The 20,515-nt window shown below is 38.7% G+C and overlaps 1 protein-coding gene across 6 annotated transcripts in view; it reads left to right on the top strand.

Moving 5' to 3' along the window:
• The window catches only part of LOC122396341 (QRFP-like peptide receptor), a 47,601-nt gene that overhangs the window by 11,080 nt on the left and 16,006 nt on the right, over positions 1-20,515 (top strand). For all 6 annotated transcript variants that reach the window (XM_043394646.1, XM_043394647.1, XM_043394648.1 and 3 more), the window contains 2 exons: positions 1,749-2,168; positions 4,231-4,361. In XM_043394646.1, the coding sequence (XP_043250581.1) occupies positions 2,036-2,168; positions 4,231-4,361 (264 nt within the window). In that variant the 5' untranslated portion in view covers positions 1,749-2,035. The remainder of the gene's footprint in view (positions 1-1,748; positions 2,169-4,230; positions 4,362-20,515) is intronic.

Raw genomic sequence — 20,515 nt, 5'->3', positions numbered from 1 at the left:
ACGTCCATTTCCATTATCAATTACTATGAATATTTTAGACGCGATGTCACGTCTATTACCATCGTCAACCGACACGAGCATTTCAGTTGTCTGAAACATTACCAAATAAAATTATTTTATAGCACGAAAATAATCATTTTATATTTCAGTAAAATAATTATCTGGTATTAGTCGTTTGATCGAACAATATTTCCTCAGCGATGATTGAACCGAATCCCAATTTGTAATCAGATTTAATGAAGCCTGCGGGAGCTAGGTCACGGTTGCGATGATTTTATTACTTAGATTCATTAAATGAAAGCTCGACGCGTTTTAATACCGCGAGAAATTCTTGAAAACGGGATTTCGTAAGCGTTGCTCGGCAACCTTTTCAAACGGAATCGAAGTTTGATGTTGGCGAAATAAAAAGGAAGCTCGCGCCGCTGGAAGATCCGCTTCCTTTTATGCGCACTTTGCAGACCTCGGTAACTAGCAAGCACAGTAGCATCCTTTTTCTCCTGCAGTTCTCTGCGCTCTAGAATATTTATAAAACTGTATTTTTTCGAAAATTCAACAATAATCTCAAATAAAATAAAATCGAACGTTGGCTACTTAAAAACAACTAAAATTTTGCCTTCTTCTTGTTTGCTTAAATAGCTTCTAACTTCTATTTCTTTAAGGAGAAATACGTTGATTTTCAATATGATCTGAAATATGGTATGTTTCTTCAAATTTGATCAAGAATGCGTGGAGATTGAAAATTTCAGGTTGGTTTTATGGTTATGACGCGCAGCTTGCATACAGCTCGGTTCTTTGACAATTTGCCGTTGCAATTGCGCCGGATTATAGGATATTCCGCGTTCGGTTCGAATTCCATTGCAGTTTCCGTTATTTTCGAAAATTACACGACCTCTGGGATCGGTGGTTCTTAATGTGTTTGTCGACCTAAGCGACTCGGTAAAGGGCTGGATACTAGGCAAATTGCATATTACGCCGGCGACATATGGCGTTCGTATCGGATGCAAAGCATAAATTGAATTTCACGTATTGTAGGACGGAGCCTGTAGTTCATTAAAAGCTTCGTGTACTTTGTCGGGTCAGTAAATTAAACAGGGACTGCTCGAGTTGAGCCGCGTAGAGGAGGCACATAAAATTAAAATGTTAACCCTCCCCTGGGATCGAATCGGGCAAGTCTCTTGCTGGCGAGCAATTTACATCTGTGGGGGGTTTCAACTTTTTAAAGGGCGCATTCCCCCTTTTAAACAAAAATTTTCGCCTAACGCGCTTCCAACCTTTTTTAAAATCTGATCATGGCGAGGATTCAGTGGGTGTCCCGTAAGAAACGGGCTCAGTTAAAAAGCGGTCAAGATACTCCAAATTATATATGCGTTATCAGATCAAATTTCGGGTTAGGTTTCAATTCAAGTTCGAAGAAAATTGTTTTCTCATATTGGGACAAATTGATACGATGTGACGTCATCAAATTTATCTTTCAATGCATTTTTTTCAATTTTCACTCGTGGTGTTTAGAGATGGAAGGTCAAAATATACTTGGAAGTGCTTTTTACTTGAAATAAAAATTTAAAAAAATTGAGACACTGAGAAACGTATCAACTTGTTCCAGTCTTTCCTGTCATGTACAGTGTTGGATAAAAATATGATATTATGTACACTTCTGCATCTCATATGTTTGAAGGAGAGGAGAATGTATATGTGTGTATATGTATGTTTTCGTTCAGCACTGTATAGATCCTCTTTTCTTGTCCAAGGATTAGGAAAACGGTGCAGGGACCCTGTGCTGGAAAGCATGCTAAGAAAAGTGGCGATCGCGGAGCAAAGCAACGTTTGTCGCCGCGACGAGCGAGCTTGGAGGATCCTCGACAGAAACGGTTCGCCAGCGACAGAGAGAGAGAGAGAGAGAGAGCGGGATCGCATTTGCAAATTGCGGTGCAGTTACGTGGAGTAAGTAAAAGTGCATGATGGAAAACGTCCGCGCGAACGCTCGACAAGTGGGCGCAGCCTCTGAAGTGTCGTCGCCAAGAAGCTAATCGCCGTCATGTCGAACGAGACTAATACGACGGACGATTTTCTCGACTACGACATCAACGAGTCGTTCAGCCGCTTCGACTGGGTGGAATTGGGGCCCGTTCTCGCCGTCTACTCCCTCACGTTCATCCTTGGATTAGTCGGTGAGTGCAGATTCCTATCACTACTGCTGTCCACGTACTTGAGATTCAACCAAAGCTCCCTGACATAATAAAAAAAAAAAATAACAACAACAAAAGCACACTGGCTCCAGCAAAATTAAATTTTTTATCCTAAAAATATACCTTCATGAAAAGGAGAACCATGAAAATTAATATAAACTTTCCCCAGTATGAATTGAAATCAAAATATTATATAATTGATTAATGTGTACAAAAATTTATTTTATAGTACATTAACTGTGACTACTACCCCAATCTGTTTTTTTATTTTCATTTTTGCATCGCTTATCTCTTGATGAATCTTTAAAGACGCTAAATGTCTAAATGCACGGCAATTGATTGAAAGATGGCGCGAATAAAATCGAAAACAAAAGTAATACATAAATTGAACCGGTTCAATTCGAACAACTAAGTTCAATTTAAGCGACTCGTACGTCAAGGAGTCTTCGCCACGCATACACGTGACCTCTCTATTACGTCCAGAGATTTATTCGTCGTAGCGTTATAAAATTGTCAAATTATGTCATAAGTTTATTAAATAATAATGCGTATTACCCTTTGGGTCGTAAACCTGCCAGCTGCGTGCTCTTCGTATTACATTGAACTCCTTGAAATTAGATTCTACCGTTGCATTTACTAGCACGAACGTCTGGAAAATTACGTTTTCATTCACGGTAGTTGTGCAAATGCAATTTTTTTTTTTATATTTCGTTCTAATTCCGGTTGTCTGATCTTGTCGCCTCGGGTTCGCGAGCATGTACAATCAGTTTCATAGCGAGAGTCGTTGAGCGTCGTTTTTGCGATGGATTTCCTCTTATCGTCCCATGTCGCTCATCAAGTTGTATCACCATGCTAAACAATTTTTTATTTAAAGAGCACCGCCGCGATAATTGCTTTTATCAACGACTTCCTGGATTCTGTCATTGCCACTCGTATAACATTCATCAGATTGGAAATTGCACGCGCGACAATTGCACTACGATTTTTACTTTATTCGCTGTTCGTTTTAATCAAACTAGCAGTTTTCTATAAAAACTGAAGAAATTGGTTCTTAATTCGGGGGTTCACAAACCCCAAAAAGGTCGTAGCTTGTACATAGAAACATTAAATATGTATTCTCAAATATTTCAAAATATCAACTTTATTTTTTCAATGTTTCAACATTAAGATAGCTTCTCGAATAAAATAAATCGTTCGATTAAATGTCCCGAACTCCCCCACGGAGGGATTATAAAGCTTCCTTAGTTAAGCTGCTGATTCAGAAGAGAAGGCTAGAGGCTGACGTGTTTGCAAACTTTCAACTGTTGACAGAAATACTTTACCAAGACGTAGTTAGGACCCAACATTCTCTAACAATATCTTTAAGGGACGGAATTTGCAAACACCTGAAAGTACCTGAGAATCAATCTTCTTCTCTCTAATACAACATTTTCAATCTGATTATTGCAAAAATCAACTACGATCATCCGTGAGGCTTATACTAAGTCGCGTTATCAATCATGTTCGCGATAGATCGTCAAAATATATTCTCAAGCGTAGTTGATGCAAATTGTCTTTCGGAATCAAGATACCCGTGGTGCATGCAAACCACCAGATGCAATCTAAGTTTAAGTGCTCTGCAAACATAAAGTTTGCTGTTAATATTGTTAGGGAATGAGAGGTATAATCTATGAAGCTGGATCTCCTATATTTAGAAGAATATTCAAGCAGTCGAGCTGTGTACTGCGATTGTTATGCTTGCTAACTCTTGCTTATTATACTACAAATCTATCCATCGATCTTACCAATCTCTAAAGATTGAAAATATTTCTAGTAATTTATACATTTCTACACCCACTGTATTTAGACACAGTTGTAGAAATTCATTAATTCATCATTAATAATACCTCGATCACTTTAACTCGATATTGTGCTCGTCTAGTCGACACTAATCGATACCTTTGCGGACAATTTAGTGCAGAGGTTGCACAGCGGGGGCGTGTTAATTATCAAGTTTTAATGAGAAATGGCTGCAGCGGCGTACTAATTTACAGTTTTATTTCAGGGAACGTCGTCATCATCGCTTCCACGCTGTGTCCGAAACTAAGACCTTTGCCAGCAACACCGACAAACGTCTTTTTAGGCGGTCTAGCAACGGCCGATCTTTTGCTCATAATCTTCTGCATTCCCGTGAAGGTAAGCTTCTCACAAAATTTTTTTCCCAACAAGCTGACATACCAAAAAAACGCACGATTTTTATTTCAGTTTCAATTGCTTGCCAGTACAAAACTGTTTGATATCTTTCTAAACGGTTGCGGGACGTTTTTGTACCACTTTGTAAAATTTACTCGAGAGTTTGAGTAAAACAGTTTAGACTGACAATAGATGGTTCTTTACCCTAGACTGGAGGAAGAATAACATACGTAAATGCATTGCTCATAGTCTGGAAATCGTAAAAGTATGAGAAACGCGGAAGTCAGGGAATTTAGCGAGGGCGATAGAAACTGCTGGGACATAAAAATTCACGAGCATGGTTCTAATATCGTAACCATTACCGTAGCATTTGAATAGCCGTGGAATATTCGCGTAATAAATTATTCGAGTAGTTCCAGCTCTAATTTTAACTCATATTTGTCGTTCTGACTGGCTTGTTAAGAGCCACCGTTGGCATCTTTTGTTCGTGGTAAGGATATCTCTCATCAACTATCAATAGCTTCATGCATGTGTATCAATTTCAAACGTAAACTTTCGGTTCTGTCATCGCGTGCAAGAAAACCTTGTTTCTATATTTTGGTTTGGTTTTGTACCTTTACACTACGTTTCAGTTTTTAATTTGAGCTTTATAAGTCACGTTTAGTATCCTAGTTCCTTTTTAACGACTGTATATATATTTGGCACAAAATTAAACAAGCGTAGTGCAATGAAAGTGTTTTGTAGTTTTGGTGGTGTTGCGAATACCGGTGTAGGTGGGAAGAAAAATGTTTTTCTGTAAACCTCACAGCTTCACTCTCTATTCGCCTCTGTCCTCGTCGCTCCTCCATAACGGGCGTCGTGCCGTTCTGGCCTGAATGGAAATAAAATCGAAACGTGCCAAGTTCTAAAATTACGTATCCAAGAATCGGCTCGATGCCCTCCGCGCATATGCGCGAATTTTAGGCCCGTTTTACACCCATCGAGGGTCAATTACATTTTGCTCGTAACGACTTTGATACTTTCCTTCGGGCCGGTTAAATTGCACTCGGTTACCCGGATTTAATGCACATTTAATTTATCTGCTTTTATCTCGTACAATCGTCTGGCCCGCCAGCGGCTGAGTTATTGCATGTTTTCAACGATAGTGGAGCAGTCTCCAGTAACAAGATTGAAATTTCCTCGAGAAATGTAATTCGAATTTATGGTGAAATCCGAGAATTTATTCGAGCGTAATGCGCCCGATGGATATTTAATCGAAACAATGGTTCGGAAATCGCGAAACGGACGTATGAAGATTGGAAGAAAGTAAATTTAATAAATAATAGCAGTTGTTTAGAATAAAAGTTCTTCGTGACTGTTCCAAAAATCGAGATATTATAACTGTTTTCGAGCTGTGGGTGGTTGTTAGCTGCTCGACAGTGACTGATCCAGTTAAAAAGAAATGAGAAAGTATTAAGAAATACAGAAGTTTTCGCCTCGGATGCAATTAATACTTCGTCGCTGTGTATTTTCGGGCGACGTAAATATAGAATTACTCGAATGTGATCGTCGAAAATTGTTGTTTTAAAGAGTTTAACAGAAACTCTTTAAAAATAGAATCGATAATTCGTGAATATTTTAATAATAATCGTCGAAATATTGTCGATTTTTGGATTACGTTATCTATTATTTTAGTGGTCGTTTATTTCGTGTCTTCGAAGCTTTAAATTTACTTTATTTCAAATACAGAGCAATTTTTGTAGTAATTTCATGTCCTCGAGAAAAAGTTCTCGAGAAGAAATTTCTCGTGTCTCTCAATTCTTACTAAAATTACCGCTCGAAGAACTTTTCTGGTATCCATGAAAGCCGAATAAGTTTACTCTTACAATCTGTACAGAAAACTGGGGAAAATTTTCGACCATTAATCCAAAATTGTTATTCTCTTTTACGTGTTAAAGAAGTAATATTTTTTATTACCTCGATTGACTAGGGATTACGAAATTGAGTATAACTTTTTACTAATTAATTCTACCAAGTACAAACTAAAATTCAGTCAAGTTTCAATTTCCTCTTCGACCATTTATTGTGTTTTCAATCATTAAATCGTTTATTGTAAAATTGTTGTGCGTTTTGAAATCAAAAGTGTGTTGATTATTTTTAACCCTTAACTGGTATCGGGTATTTTGACCAGGAAGTCAACAGTGACCACAATTCTCGAGCTGGTACATATCTTTCAATCACCTCTGACAGAAACGAGAGACGAGAGAATTTCTGACCGAAATTGAACGATCCGTGAGGCAACCGAAATTACTGACCGAAATGTATCGGTCAGGAATTTGCGACCGCCGCGCGAAACGAGAGAAACGATGAGTTGAGAGAAAATCTGAGACGTTTTAACCCGTAACCCCCGGCCGAAATAACCGAAAATCTGAGATGAACGGTCGAAGGTCTTAAGAGCTTGAAACCCTCGAGTTCGAGTTCGACCCTACCGAAGAAACCGGGACGATATGTTGTTTCTGTCGGACGCATTATCTGTCACGTTTGCGTCAGTGCTTGGACTCGAGTTCCTTGAAAATAAACGTAGTTGTTTGCAGACTGCGGATCATTATGCAATTACACCAAAGAAGCGGTAGAAATGCGAGATTTATTTATTTTTTAACCTAGAGAATCTCAGAATAGTCAGAATTAAAGATTCATACCAAGCAAGCTGCATGAAACTTATGAATTTGTCTCTTTTTTTAAATCGATGTAAACATAATTGATTTCTGTATACGCGAATATGCATTCTGCGCGAATGATTTTTCTTTTTATTCCCTGCATCAGAGTCCCAGAGTGTATTTTCTTTTCACTCTCCATATTTTGCTGTTATTATTGACCGTCGATAGAGGAAGTTGTTAATTTTGATAATGGTTACACGGTAGCTCGATCCGGAACGAAGCTGATTGTCCGTTATCCGTCGAATAATTATGAATAGTGCGTGTGCATCTACTGAATGCGCGGCTGATCACATACTTGTCTTCACCACTTGCGCGTGTCACGTCCCACGCGCGAAATTGTTTTCAACGTTAATGAACCTCTCAGAGGTTGAACCAATCCACGCCGGTGAATCGAGCCGCGACGTTATAAACATCGTTTCAAAATAGTTTCTCGAACGTTAACCACAATTGGGAAATTTGCAGGATAAGTGGGGTTAGAGCTGCCAGGATCCATCTACCTAAATTCTTGTTTCGCGTTAAGTTTTATGCAATTCCGGGAATGGAGTTATGTTTCCTGTTTCTTGGTCGCACGCTGGACGCGGCATCTCGAAGTGCCTTCCGGTTCCCTATTTTTGTGAAGTATAAAAAGTTTATGGGCGCTGAAGTTCAAGATGGAACTAAACTCGTATCTCTCTTTATTTGGCGCGCGAGATAGTTGAATGGGAGCAACGATTTAAAAAAATAATGTAAATAATGTAATGATATACAGTAATCCCCCCTATAACACGGTACTCTTATAACGCGATTTCATGTCCCTCGTAGAACACGTGTTTTCCCCCATATAACGCGGGGATTCCCCACGTTATATTTCTGTACTGTGAGATTCATAATGATTTGTGCAGTTCATAATCAATTTCGCGTATGTTTGCACATTGTGTCAATTGTGTTCTTATAAAATTAAATTAAATTTGTGTTTCTAGTTTTTGAATTGTGAGAACATTGATTATACATATACCTGTGGCGCTACCGTGTTATAGGGGGGATTACTGTAATTTTATTTATTAACATCGATACAAATAATACAGCGTATCAAGTTAGGAATATTTAAAGAAAGTCTAATACTAGTAGACTTTACATTTAAGAATGATTTTTCTTTTCACCAGATAAAATAATAAAAATAGAAATTACCAGATTTAGATGATACGGACGAATTATCGATACGGGCTGCTTCAGAAGATAATAATAGAAAAAAAATCGTCCAGAAGTTACAACACCAGAGAGAACATTATTTAAAGGAGTTTTATAATAGAACCGGAGATCCATTAATTTGGCGGGAGAGAACACCAATTTAAATTTCCATGAGTGAAATATTTTTAAATGTCGCGAGTCGAAAAACAGAGATAAATATAGGTCTCAAGGGCGCGTTGATCTTATGGACTTTAAGCAGATTTAGTGTGCCAGAACGCCGTCGAATGGTATCGGTGATGTTCAATGGCGCAAATATATCCCATTCCCATGACTTGTAAATCGTTCAAACGAATCGTGTTGCGGATAGCAAATTTTCCGGACGAGAAGCCCTTAACTTCGCGATTTACGAGTATCGCCATTGACGTTCGCGCCGTTTCCACCTTTCTATCGTTTTGTCCCTTGCTTTGGTGAATCCGTTAACGGCGGTTTTTTGGTCGAAACGAATCCCCCGTTGAAATGAAACGTTAAATGTTGCTCATGGAACGGCCTGACGTCACTCTTGGCAAACGTCCTTGGCACCGTGACAAACATTTGGAAAACACGCATCCCCGCGAAAGTTTTTATTCTGTCGCGCGAGATCCGCATCCATTGCCTCCTTCGTCAAAAATAAAATCGTTACGTTTTAGATTCAACGGACCATCGTCCTTTGTTTAAAGCGACGGACGAGCGTTCCTCGTTGAATATTTACGCCGGAAACACAATATTGCGCAAAAGTTTCATAAAAGCTCCCCGAAAGGCGACATCTTTTTCGAACGAATTTAATCTTCACAGATGTAGTTGAAATTATTTCTTTTAACTTTTCAAATCTATAAGAAAATAAAGGTATCGTGATCGTAAACGTGTCAGGAAGATAGGGTACAAGAAATATTTTCTTTTAATCGTGGTACTTTTCTGTTAAATTAAAGGAAAATATATATAGAGACAAAAATTATAAATGTCGGATGTAATAAAATTTATTTTATTTAATTTTATTGCAGGGTGAGTGTAGATGAGTGATGAAGCTGGACGTGACGGTTCTACGTGTATAAATAAGTCGATAAAAGAGAATTATATTTTTCCCCTTTGGGGATTTATTTTTGAAATGATTAAATTGAATTTATTGGACACGCGTGGGATTAAATACGATTTGTCTGACGCGTCTGCCCATTAATCACTGTTTCTACTTATTCGAAAATCTACGTCCCGCGGCGTGCAAAAATACCAAAATTCTGGACAAAATATGAAGGTAGTTTTGGGGTCGTTGATTACAAATTGGATGTGAAATTAGTATTTGAGTAAATCGTTCATTTGTAAAAAAATTTTATAAAGAGTTATATGCTTCGAATCTTTCGGTAATCGACTTATCCAATGCTCGACTGCATGAACAGTGGATTCGGATTCGAGTTGTTAAATAATGAAGATCTTGTTAAAGGTGAAGCGGGTGCGACACAATGGCAATATCGGGACTACGTAAGTAGGTAATAAACTCACGACGATCGATGCCACCGAAAGCGTCAAATACGGACTTCGTTTGCTTTGAGACCCTCGATGGGTGGAATATACATCGCAATTCTATACGTTAGGGACATATATCTGTCAAGTGGCTTTTCTTTCTCGCCCTAGCACGGAGGTTACTGTATAATTTACCATAGAATTTATTATAGTAGCCCTTTTCGAAGATAACTTGGGATATATATTAGAATTTTTTACGACGTTGTGCAGCTCATAAAATTGAGTAGTTATTCGGATGAAGAGCCTCTCACGAAATCGCATTTTTATAATCCATAAATCGCATTATATGTGTTCCCAAACTGACAATGTGATACTATGACAATGGACTGAGACGTAATAATGTAACTTAAACGAAGATTTATAAATATTTAATATTAAAACTAGATTGAACGTGTCTTATTACACAATCCAATACTTTGATATTTCCAATAAAATATAGAATAAAAGAGTTTCAAATTGTCCCAGGTAATAAAACGTGTGAATTTCCCGAGAAAAATTAATTTGCCGGCTGAAAGCGATTAAACCATCGAATTATGGTTTTACCGCGTTACACGAATGCTTTTGCCCGCACTGTACGTACTGGAATTCGCTGCTAGAGCGACGTTCATATTTGGCAAGAATTTTCATGCGCCATGTTATGGGAAGCAAGATTGTTTCCGCGAAGTTGCCACGATGACTTATTAACCGAAAGCTTCCGCAGACGAGAGATTATTATGCGCGTTCTGAGGTAGTTTTGTAGACAAACTGTCATATTAACACACGAATGTTAGCGATAAAATTGTCGTTTAACTACCTCTTGCGAATTCGCAGCGTAATTTATCGTTTCTTCCATCTTACGACCTTATTGCTCGACGTGATTCACATAAATATAGAGAAAGTGGCGCCTGAAATGGGCCTTAAATTATTTTTCTAGTTTTAGCGAAAAACTTGTATCAAACTAGTAAATTTTATATAGAGATACATACACGGTTCACGGGTTTTCCAATTTAGAATCATCAGATTTTTATTAACGTGAAATTGAAATACAAAACCCATAAAGACGCAAAGAAGATCAAACGTAAACAAATTCTATCGATAACTCGGCGATTTGCATTCGTATAATCCTATTGAATTTATCAAAATGAACTGGATCGAGAACCTTTTAAAAATACAGGTTTAGCGGTGCAGAATTATTCGATTTCACTGGCGGTTTTATGATTCTAGCATTCGTTTAAAAATACCTTTAAATTAACATCTAACTTTTAATCGTTAGAGTGTACTGTATCTTGTTTATTGTAATACTTACTGTCTGTCGTTATAATGCAAGTGATTTTGTCACGAAACAAAAAATTTCTTTTATAAGTGTAACGAATGCCCAGGAAAGAAGAGAAGATCTGTAGCGCATGCGCAGAAAGAAAACAAGAAAGCATGTGCAGACTTCGTGTGCATTACGAGTTGGAACGTTACCAATGATCGTTGTTCTTGCTAATAAGTTATTAAACTTAAATTGTAGAATGTGAAAGTTCATTTCAAAGCAAGGAAACTTAAAATGTTCCTCGAATTGCACTGCTTCAGCGTGGATAAAATGTTTTGAAGCTTGCAACGACAAGAGGCGATCAGATGTTCGATGTTGCTTCGATGTAGATGTAGCTTCATGCTGTATCGATGTCGTTGCCTTGCTAACACTGTTTGGAATCTCCACTGATACAGGTATAGTGTTTGGCGACGAATATCGACGCTGTATCAGTACGTCTATAACTCGAAGCCAATGGTCGGCCAGTGTCAGTCTTATCGTGTTACGCGAACCATGAATTACACGGTTGTTAGATGCATCCTATTCGCGGCATTGTTTGCCGTGTAGCTGTAGAATTTATCGAGAGGAACGTGTTGAACGATGGCCCCGCGTGCCCCTTTACCGCGTGATTTCATTTGTTCGATTTGTATTGGATAAACGTGAAACATCGCAGTTCCCTTTGAACCTCTTCCCCGGTCGTGAAACAAACAGCCAATGGCAACTAAACAGAGAACGTTCGTAAACGTTTCGATCACTTTTCGAAACGATTATTACGTTTCTTTCGTTACTTTGCCCGTATCTCTGGAACTGTATATTCCTGCAAATGCACTTTATCCATCGTTAACGTAAAAACCAGTAGTAAATACGAAGTAAAAAGTTCGTAAGAGTGCATCTGGTCGTGCATTTAGTGGGATATTCAGAGTTCCTGCTTTATACAGGGGATCCCTTGGTATCTTCGCCTCGACTTAACCGCGAGACCTGGTTCCCATTTTTTTTTGCTATTTTGGATTCAGAGATGATATCGTAAAGTTTGATTGCAAAGGAAATGACCGTTCTCGAAGGGACTCTTGGGGGAATCGCGATCCAACGATAGACACTGTTGCGAATAAAAATGATAATAACCTCGTATATTGTACGGAATGACGGACATGTTGAAAGTTGTTGACAGAATAATGAGTCGTATAAAGCTCGTCAAATTCTCGCGTGTTCGATTCTTCGTTTATAGAAACAATTTGGCGAGATGGAATTAACAGAGACGAATACGTTCCAATAATAATACTAATAATTTCATTTAAACTTCTAAATTTTTTTGTCTCTTTTGGTAACAAGTCAATATATTTGGTAACATTTGATTTGCTCGCTAACAGCAGAATAATGTAAATCCACTCTATGTATGCTTATATGTAAATGTGAAAATTTGATGGAGAATTTCTTTTTGAATTTTCGGTACAATGGAAATTCCACTGTGCATCAAAATGGCGCTCGTCTTCCGCGTTCGATCCACACCATCCGGCTTTCGAGGGTTAAAAATGAATAAAGAGCGGACTGACACGTGAACGACGTACATTTTATGTTACACATATTGAAGGAAGAACGAAAGAATTTTCCCGAGTCGAGTGTTTCTTTATTGAAAGCTAAGTATAACGTCCACCTCAATACTAGTCGCAGAATTTTAACGAATAAATACAATCGATACGACATAATACCAAATGAAAATCTGAATTTTGTTGGATACGTGACCACTTTCATAACAACCGGCTCGATTTGAAATCCCTATGTTTTACGAGTTCATATTTTTCGCAGCTTTCAATGATTCATCGAGCAATTTTTGTTTCTCGAAGGAATCGACGGTTTCAGAATTTATTCCTGCATTCAATTTATCGAACCGTTGCGTCCTCTTGTCTTTTCTGCAACGCTCGGACTTCCGGAGAGTCTGTTGCTCGTATGTGATTTCGCCCAACATCTTCGTGGGTCGGACCCACGGGAGTTTGGGTAAAAAGTCCGCAGACGCTTTGATGAGCAGCCATTCGTATTCCGAAGAAGGAGAAAGAGAAGACAGCGGTTGGTAGGAAAAATAGGCCGCTGGGAAACGGAGTAAATGGCGAAATTGCACGGTGACTGCCTCCCGTGGTTTTTCCTTCAGCCTCTAACAATTGTCTCGTGAACTCGCGACAACGAAAATGAGCTCTTTCGTCTGCCTCGCGAAGAAATGTAGAGAATAAAAAAATATCGAGTATCGTGTGCTTGTTTTTCGATAGAGTATTTTGGGGTAGAAACATTTCAGTCAATAAAAGGGTTAAACCAATATTATTCGTTGCTCGAGAATAGAAAATTTGTCGAACTAAACGGTACGTGGGTGTACAAATTTGGTTGTTACTTGTTTATGAAGGCATAACCAATCGATCAGCAGCAGTGGATCGATAGTGGATGAGTATTTGGTTAGGGCAGTGCTTGTTGGTCGGGACGCTGCGTATTACCGTTCCCGTCCCCTTAGAAGCATTTAATTTAGCGTCGTTCTATTAGATTTTCTTTATAATGGCATCACGACCTAGGAAAATATCTACGTAACTAAAGAAAAACAATTTCCGTATCCAGCTCTTTGTGCGTAGCTACGGTAAAATGAAAACGCTAGGGAAAAAATGAAACCGTAGTCGGGCGGAATTTTTATTAAATTTCTGTCGTCCCGGTAAGGAGGTTTTTCTTAGAGTGAATCTTAAAATTAAAGTAGCGCGATGCTTGTAAAGAGATTTGTTTTTACGACAAAAACATAAAAAAAAGAAAAGAAAATGGTACTCGAAACCGAGTAACAAGAGTCGATGTTCCGAAAGAATTGAGAACTTCGTATGCAAATTTAATATCGGTAAGAAGAATCCTGATGCGACGTTTCCTTGACAAAGAAATTCTCGAATTTAGGGTTCGTCGAGGGAAAATTGCATACTTTTTATTCCGCGTTCCATTATTCATAGCGGTTCACACATCGTCCATTCTCCCTTGTTCGCGTGCAAAGTGATATACTTGTCACATTTGTCAAATTTCTCACACGTTTACTATGAAATGAACGGTATAAGGTCTCCATTGCAGAGGGCACAGATTGTCTATGAATTTTCACACGAGCGTTGATTGCATTTATTTTCGTATATAAAAGTACAAAGTCCAAAGTCCACCGACGACAATATTGTCGTTCCATAATCCGAAAAAATTCGCCTTTTTAGACTCTCGGGCGACCTCGTATCAGGTCTCTATTGCTGAAAATTTCCAAACGCTTTAATCGTATGGGTGCAAGCAAAAATTACACGGTACACACTCTGCTTTGTAACGTGATAACAAAACACGTAATCTTCTCTGCAAATGAGCTCTCCTTCGTGATTCATTTTTTCCGCCATTCCCTTTACGATCTTCGACACAGTTACAAATTCCCCGCTATCAAAGGCGCGGGGAACTCCCGCGAATAATTAGGTTCAGTTTCTACGTGTAATTTCTTGCCGCGTATCTTGCGTCGAAGATAAATTGCGAACAGTCGGTGCAGTTTCTAACAGAATTCCACGTGTAAAGTAAATTTCGAGGCACGAAGAGGCAAGCAAATCCAATTGCCGGCGCGTTCGTAGCTCGACTGCCTGTACCTTCCGCGACGAATTTTCAAGTTTCCTCCGCCACTTGGCCGATTATTCTTGAATCTTCTCGGCGGCGAGGGTGCCGCGGGTATAACGAACCAGCGCGCGTGCCTAAGTGCATCTGTGGCGTGCATATTGTTGCGATCGCGACGAGTGGCTCGTTGCACGGGAATCGCACTCGAAACGTTCCGTGAACGGATAATCGCCAATGCACTCGAGCCATGCTCGTGAGAGAAACCCTATACTAGTACGAATTAGCCCATTTTGCAAAAAGAAACCTCCCTAAACGATCCCACATGACTGGAATCTCGATAAGGATCATGGCTTCTCTAACCTCTAAAGGGACGAGTCGCACAAAATTGGGATTCGTGTAACATTTTGGAATTGGTGAGGATTTTCCTAGCAACTTTAATATGTATAGGTAATAAATCACGCGGATCGAAAACGATCTGTGACGAATGACACGGTGCAACAGCTGGAGGGCGCCATTTTCGCCATTGCTCTTGCAAGGGGGAAACTGTGGTCCAAGCTTTTTTATTCATTCTTTTTCCTTTTAGGCGTAGGAGATTTATTATCTGAGAAACGTATTATTAAAAATGAAGCTGAGATATTGCAAAAAGTTTATTATTATTTTGGAACTAGAAAATAACGATTTTGGAGACCCTCCTTTCCATATTTGCTCTAAGTAGTTTCGTGAAATGTTGAGACTCTGGAAACGATGCTTTATTGAAATTATAGATACTTAAAGCGTCATAAAGTTGACCCTTTGTGGCCATCCGAACTCCAACTCGGTTGTGCTACTTTTGGAACACTTATGCGCTAAAGTTCGCTGTCGACTTTAACTTCCTGTGTTTATGCACGTTTGGAACGCATTGCATTCAATTTTGCTTTATCCTGTTCACGATGTGCAATTTCCCCTCTTCGGTATAACCTACTTTTCCGATGCAATTATTTCTCTTTTAAACAACGCACCGCTAATGTGTTCATATAATTATTTACTATTAACGGGATTTAGTTCCCCGAGCGTAATCAGCAAACCAGTTATCGGGCACAGAGTGTAATAAGGTTTCCCTTTTACGATTAAGGTATCCCAACGTCGGGGGAATTTAATGGACTATTATCAGAATGATGTCCTTTAATTGTCTCGTTATCTTGTCGGTTGTTCGATAGATTTTCTCATGGCAGAAAACAATATCGCGAACATCCGATCGATAAAATTTGTCGCTGATTTTAACTATTGTTTCTTTATTTGCATTCGTTGGTTCAAGTATTGAACGAATGTAGAGGTAGACCTTTGAATTTCATATTACAACTTCGTCCTGCTTCAGTGGAAGTGTTCGAGACTGGAGTCTCTTGAAATTTTCCTTTCAGGATTTTCATGCAGAATTTTCTGAAAGAAGTAACTCCTTTTTACTTTGTTATTCCTTTTCCCTGTGCAGTTATCTTTGAATAATTTTAATAACATTGAGTTTGGAACTTCGATACAAACTGTTACAAAATTAAATGCTGTTTTCTCCCGGTTTTACTAGTAGACTCGTTAGTGAGGCTTCAGTAAATCTTGTTCAAAGTTCCAAGCTGGAAACTCGTGATTATTAAAATCTATCGGAAGCACAATTATGCTTCCGGGGCAATTTATTTTTAATCGTTTGCTTTCGAGTTTCTCTATCAAAGGAGCATTACTTTCTGAGTGTGCATCATTTTGTAAAAGTTTTGTATTCAAGTTCAATTCTCACGAAAGAGGTATTCCATTGTAATGAATTCTCGGTCTCCGTAGAAAAAATTGAACAGATTGCCACTTAGGGGGCAGAGATACCGGTAATCCAAAGATCTAGGATCAACAAGTTTCTTAGGATCTCTCAGGTGGTAATAATACGAGACAAATGTCCATTCCGTGACGAGAATCTCGAGTTCCGCGGGATGGTTTCGCGTGACAGTAATTTCTTCGCCTGTACACTCGCACTATTCGTCGATTCTTTATTGAAACTTCGTTATACAAGCCCGATAGGGAGTTGAATAACAATGACAACCGCCCTGTTCGCGTTACAAGGCTGAAAAGGCAATACCACCGCGAGGAATATCGATCTCGCGGTTCATCCAGGAAAGCTGTTATCCCCGTAATATGATGATGCGACAGTAACAACGTGGATGATAACAACGTACGATAATACACGGCGGACTAACTTAATTATAGCGAATGACGAGTTAATATTATTTACGTTCGCTCTTCCCGTCTTCTCCTGTTATCACGCGGTCCTTCTTCCTCGTTTTCTATCGACGATCCACACACAGTCCGGTATCAACATTTTGCTGATCGATGGAATTAAGCGTATTCTCATACGTACATTTTGTTTTATTTACTTAACCACCGAATCCAACAAATCAAACAAAATACACGAAGGAAGTGCGCCAGTTAGCATCAAAGGACAAAGTTCGGTAAATACGGCTGTTTTACAACCAAACTAAAAATGTCCAAGCTCGAGGTCCGTTGATTAAAACGTTTAAACCAGCGTATATTCGAAATTAATCGTCACCGGTCGAACAACAAATTTTAATGGACGTTTTCGGTTTATTTTCGCTATAAATTACGGAACAACCGGTGTATTATGTTTTTTTAAATTATGGGTTTAAGAATATCGAGCACGTGTAAAAGGATTAAATTAAGCACGGTATTATCGTTGTGTGTAAAATAAATTAATCGAAATAACCAATTTCCTCCCGCGGTCCTCGGTTCGTGACCATTGCTGGCCACAGCAATGCGATAATTAAGCAATTACGTCAATACTAATGAATTGATCGTGCTGGATGACCAATAGTTTCATCATTGGCAGTTCACTTGTTTGCTAATTTCGTGCGGTGTGCCATTTTAATTACTGTTTGTCACTATCCCTTAATTGCCAGTAACGTTTACGATTTTAGGAGGTATTCTCGTTTCACGAATCGAAAAACAGATTTTTGAGGAAAGAAAGAGTTGCAGTTGAGAGAAATTTCGAAATCAAAAACACACTGTGATGGCCGCCACACTGAATGTATTAGAAATGCATTAGAATGCAGTAGAAACAAGTACAAGTGCCATTGAATTAATAGCGATACTTAATATTTCGTTTCCTTATGCTTCATACTAAAACATTTAATAAAATAATATTTACGTTTTAATTCCATGCATGTGTTTAATATTCTACTGTATATCTTGCGTAATTTCGTTTGCTCAGATATATAGGTACAATATAACCCAGTTAATTCGGATCAGTGACAGGAGGGATCTTTTGGATTAAGCGACAATTCGAGTTAACGGAGTAAAAGATTGGCCAGAGAAATAGAAAAACATGGGGCGCGGTTAAATAGAAAATTAAATACGTACATAGTTCTAAAGGTCAGTATCAACGTTGCAGCCAAGATTTTGGCAGAAATGCCAAGTGTGCTGCATCTTTCCGCGCAATCGATAGATAAGTCAGAGTCTTGGTCGAGATTGTTCGAATGATTTATTATGGAAGTATCCGTACATTTGAGTAATTTTCCCTTTTTATTTTTCATCGGGTTTTCTAAACTATTTTTAATGTTTTCGCGCGAAAGCAGCGACGAACAACTATGAAGTTATTTAAAGAATACGATCGAGCTTAACACCGATCGTCCGTAGCATTAAAAATTAACCGAAAATAAATTTCATCTCGCAACAAAAACACGCGAATGCTTTCTAAGTATTTCGGACGTCTGTTGCGCCGCGGAAATATTGTTTTCACAGCTGAAAACACAATTTACGCAAACAGTGTCTGTTTGGATTGAATAAATCTCAATTTGTTAGCGGCTTAGTTTCAAAATTTTCAGTGTTGTACAAATTTATAATTTGCATGCAACATGAAATGAAAACAAAGTTGAATCCGACATATTATTCACATCGAAGATGATAATTATTTAAATAGGACAATATTTTTACACCATTGGTGTTGTATTTACTATGTTTACGAAAATATTGTTCTTATAAATCAGAAATATTTAATTTTTAAAATATTTAATTGCAAAAGCTAGTGTGATAAATTTTGAAAAAAAAATGTTTCACGTACAGTGGTGTTATTCGACTAAAGTTTTGCCTAACTCTGGTCGCGATAGGACCGTTTGATAGCAATTGATTCCGTCGCGAAACGTCGGTGCTCGATTAAGGCGGACCCATTAAGGTTTCTTTTTTAGAAGCGCAAAACTAATCTGCGCCGAGGGCGATCGTCAAGCAGCAATTTTCTAGCCAGTGGTAATCATGTTACATTGCAGCTTGCCTGCATTCAATTACCGTAATCGACTAAACTGCACGCTGATTGCATTAATTTCAATTAACATTCTTGGACGGGAGAGAAACGCTTCTCATGCTGTTAATAATTTGGCGGCACACAGGTAGACTCTAGTAACCGAGTCAAGCCACAGGTATTCTCTAAGGGAGGACGTAGAGAATTTATAGAGGAACGGGTTGAATCCCTCTCGACCAAAATAATTTGTTTAGTGCAATAGAAACGTGCATTTAATTTCCACGTCAAACTATGCATTCTTACAGTTCTATCGAATAACTGAATCTTCTAAATTCTATTTACCTTGCTAGATCATGACGATCGTGGTTGCAAGTATCGAGTAAACAATGTTTCATTCGCGTTTGCAGATTCTTGCTTGTCAATTTGAAAGATATCTGTGTTTCTATAGGAAGTTCGTCCACTTTAGGCCTCCTCAAAACACCTCGAAAGGTCGCGAGTTCTCAATCTCTGGAACAGAGCCTCTTGATTACATCGCGGCTCGTATCGAACCCATTCCGCTCGCCTTTCGCGCCACGGAAGTGCATAACACGACGGAAATCGTTGGAATAGCGTGGCGTTTCAGCGCACGCACGTGTCAATTAACGAAATTCTCCGTGCTGGTTCGAATCAATTCACGCGACATTTAAATAGCTGCTTTCGACTCAAGTGCGCCAATAAACCGATTAAACAGCCGGAGGCCTCTCGAACATAATTAAACGCGAATCTTTGACTACCGGGTTCAACTTGCTCCTCTGTAGCGGGAAGATTTGCCGTTTGAAGATTTCATCGCTGAAAAGATACTTCAAAGTGGATGCTTGTACAAGTCCGGGGTCCGAGAAGTTTCAATTAGATCCAGTAGGTATTTGAGATTCTATGGTCGACCGCTTGACATTCCCTATTTTCAACCTGTCGGTGTCAGAAGCACGATTCTACCATAATTGTACCTTTATCTCTGAAGTTTACTGTTATGAATTTTATTAAATACAAATATCATCTTTTTAAGAGTGTGAAGAGCTTCTGTCAGAGATCGGGCTGATCTATCGTTGACTCGTACTACTGGTAAAAATTGTACACGATAAAAGGAACACGTGCAAAGCATTTTATTAATAGATTTGCGTTGTAATTAATGTATGGTAACTCAGAGCATAATTTTTGACTAAATAATAACTTTAAAACAGAATCAAACATTGTCGATCATAAACAACGATTATAGATTGTAATTGCGATCATAGCTTATACCGACAACAATTTCACAATTCCAATCGTAACCGTATTCTGCAGCACGATTAAAAATTGATTATGCCCGATTCGAGCGCGTACCGATTCGGGAAAGCAATTCAGAAATTTTCCATATCCAAGTTATCGCGATTCTACGCTTCATCAAAATCGTATTCAACGCCGAAAATACTTTTCGCTATTTGCCGGAGTTGATTGCTTTCATTGAATCCTCGATCCATCGTCCCTGAATCTCTCGTTATCGACGACTTGAGATTTATTCCCTTCGATAAGAGACTCGTCTTGAGATATTATTTGTTCGATAGCTCGTCAAATCGATTCTACGTCTGCCGTTCTACCAACCACGTCGCTT

This window comes from Colletes gigas, unplaced genomic scaffold, assembly GCF_013123115.1.
Source record: "Colletes gigas isolate AHSC1104 unplaced genomic scaffold, ASM1312311v1 Colletes_gigas_Sc00007, whole genome shotgun sequence".
Lineage (NCBI taxonomy): Eukaryota > Metazoa > Arthropoda > Insecta > Hymenoptera > Colletidae > Colletes > Colletes gigas.
This window is presented reverse-complemented; position numbering and strand designations above follow the sequence as displayed.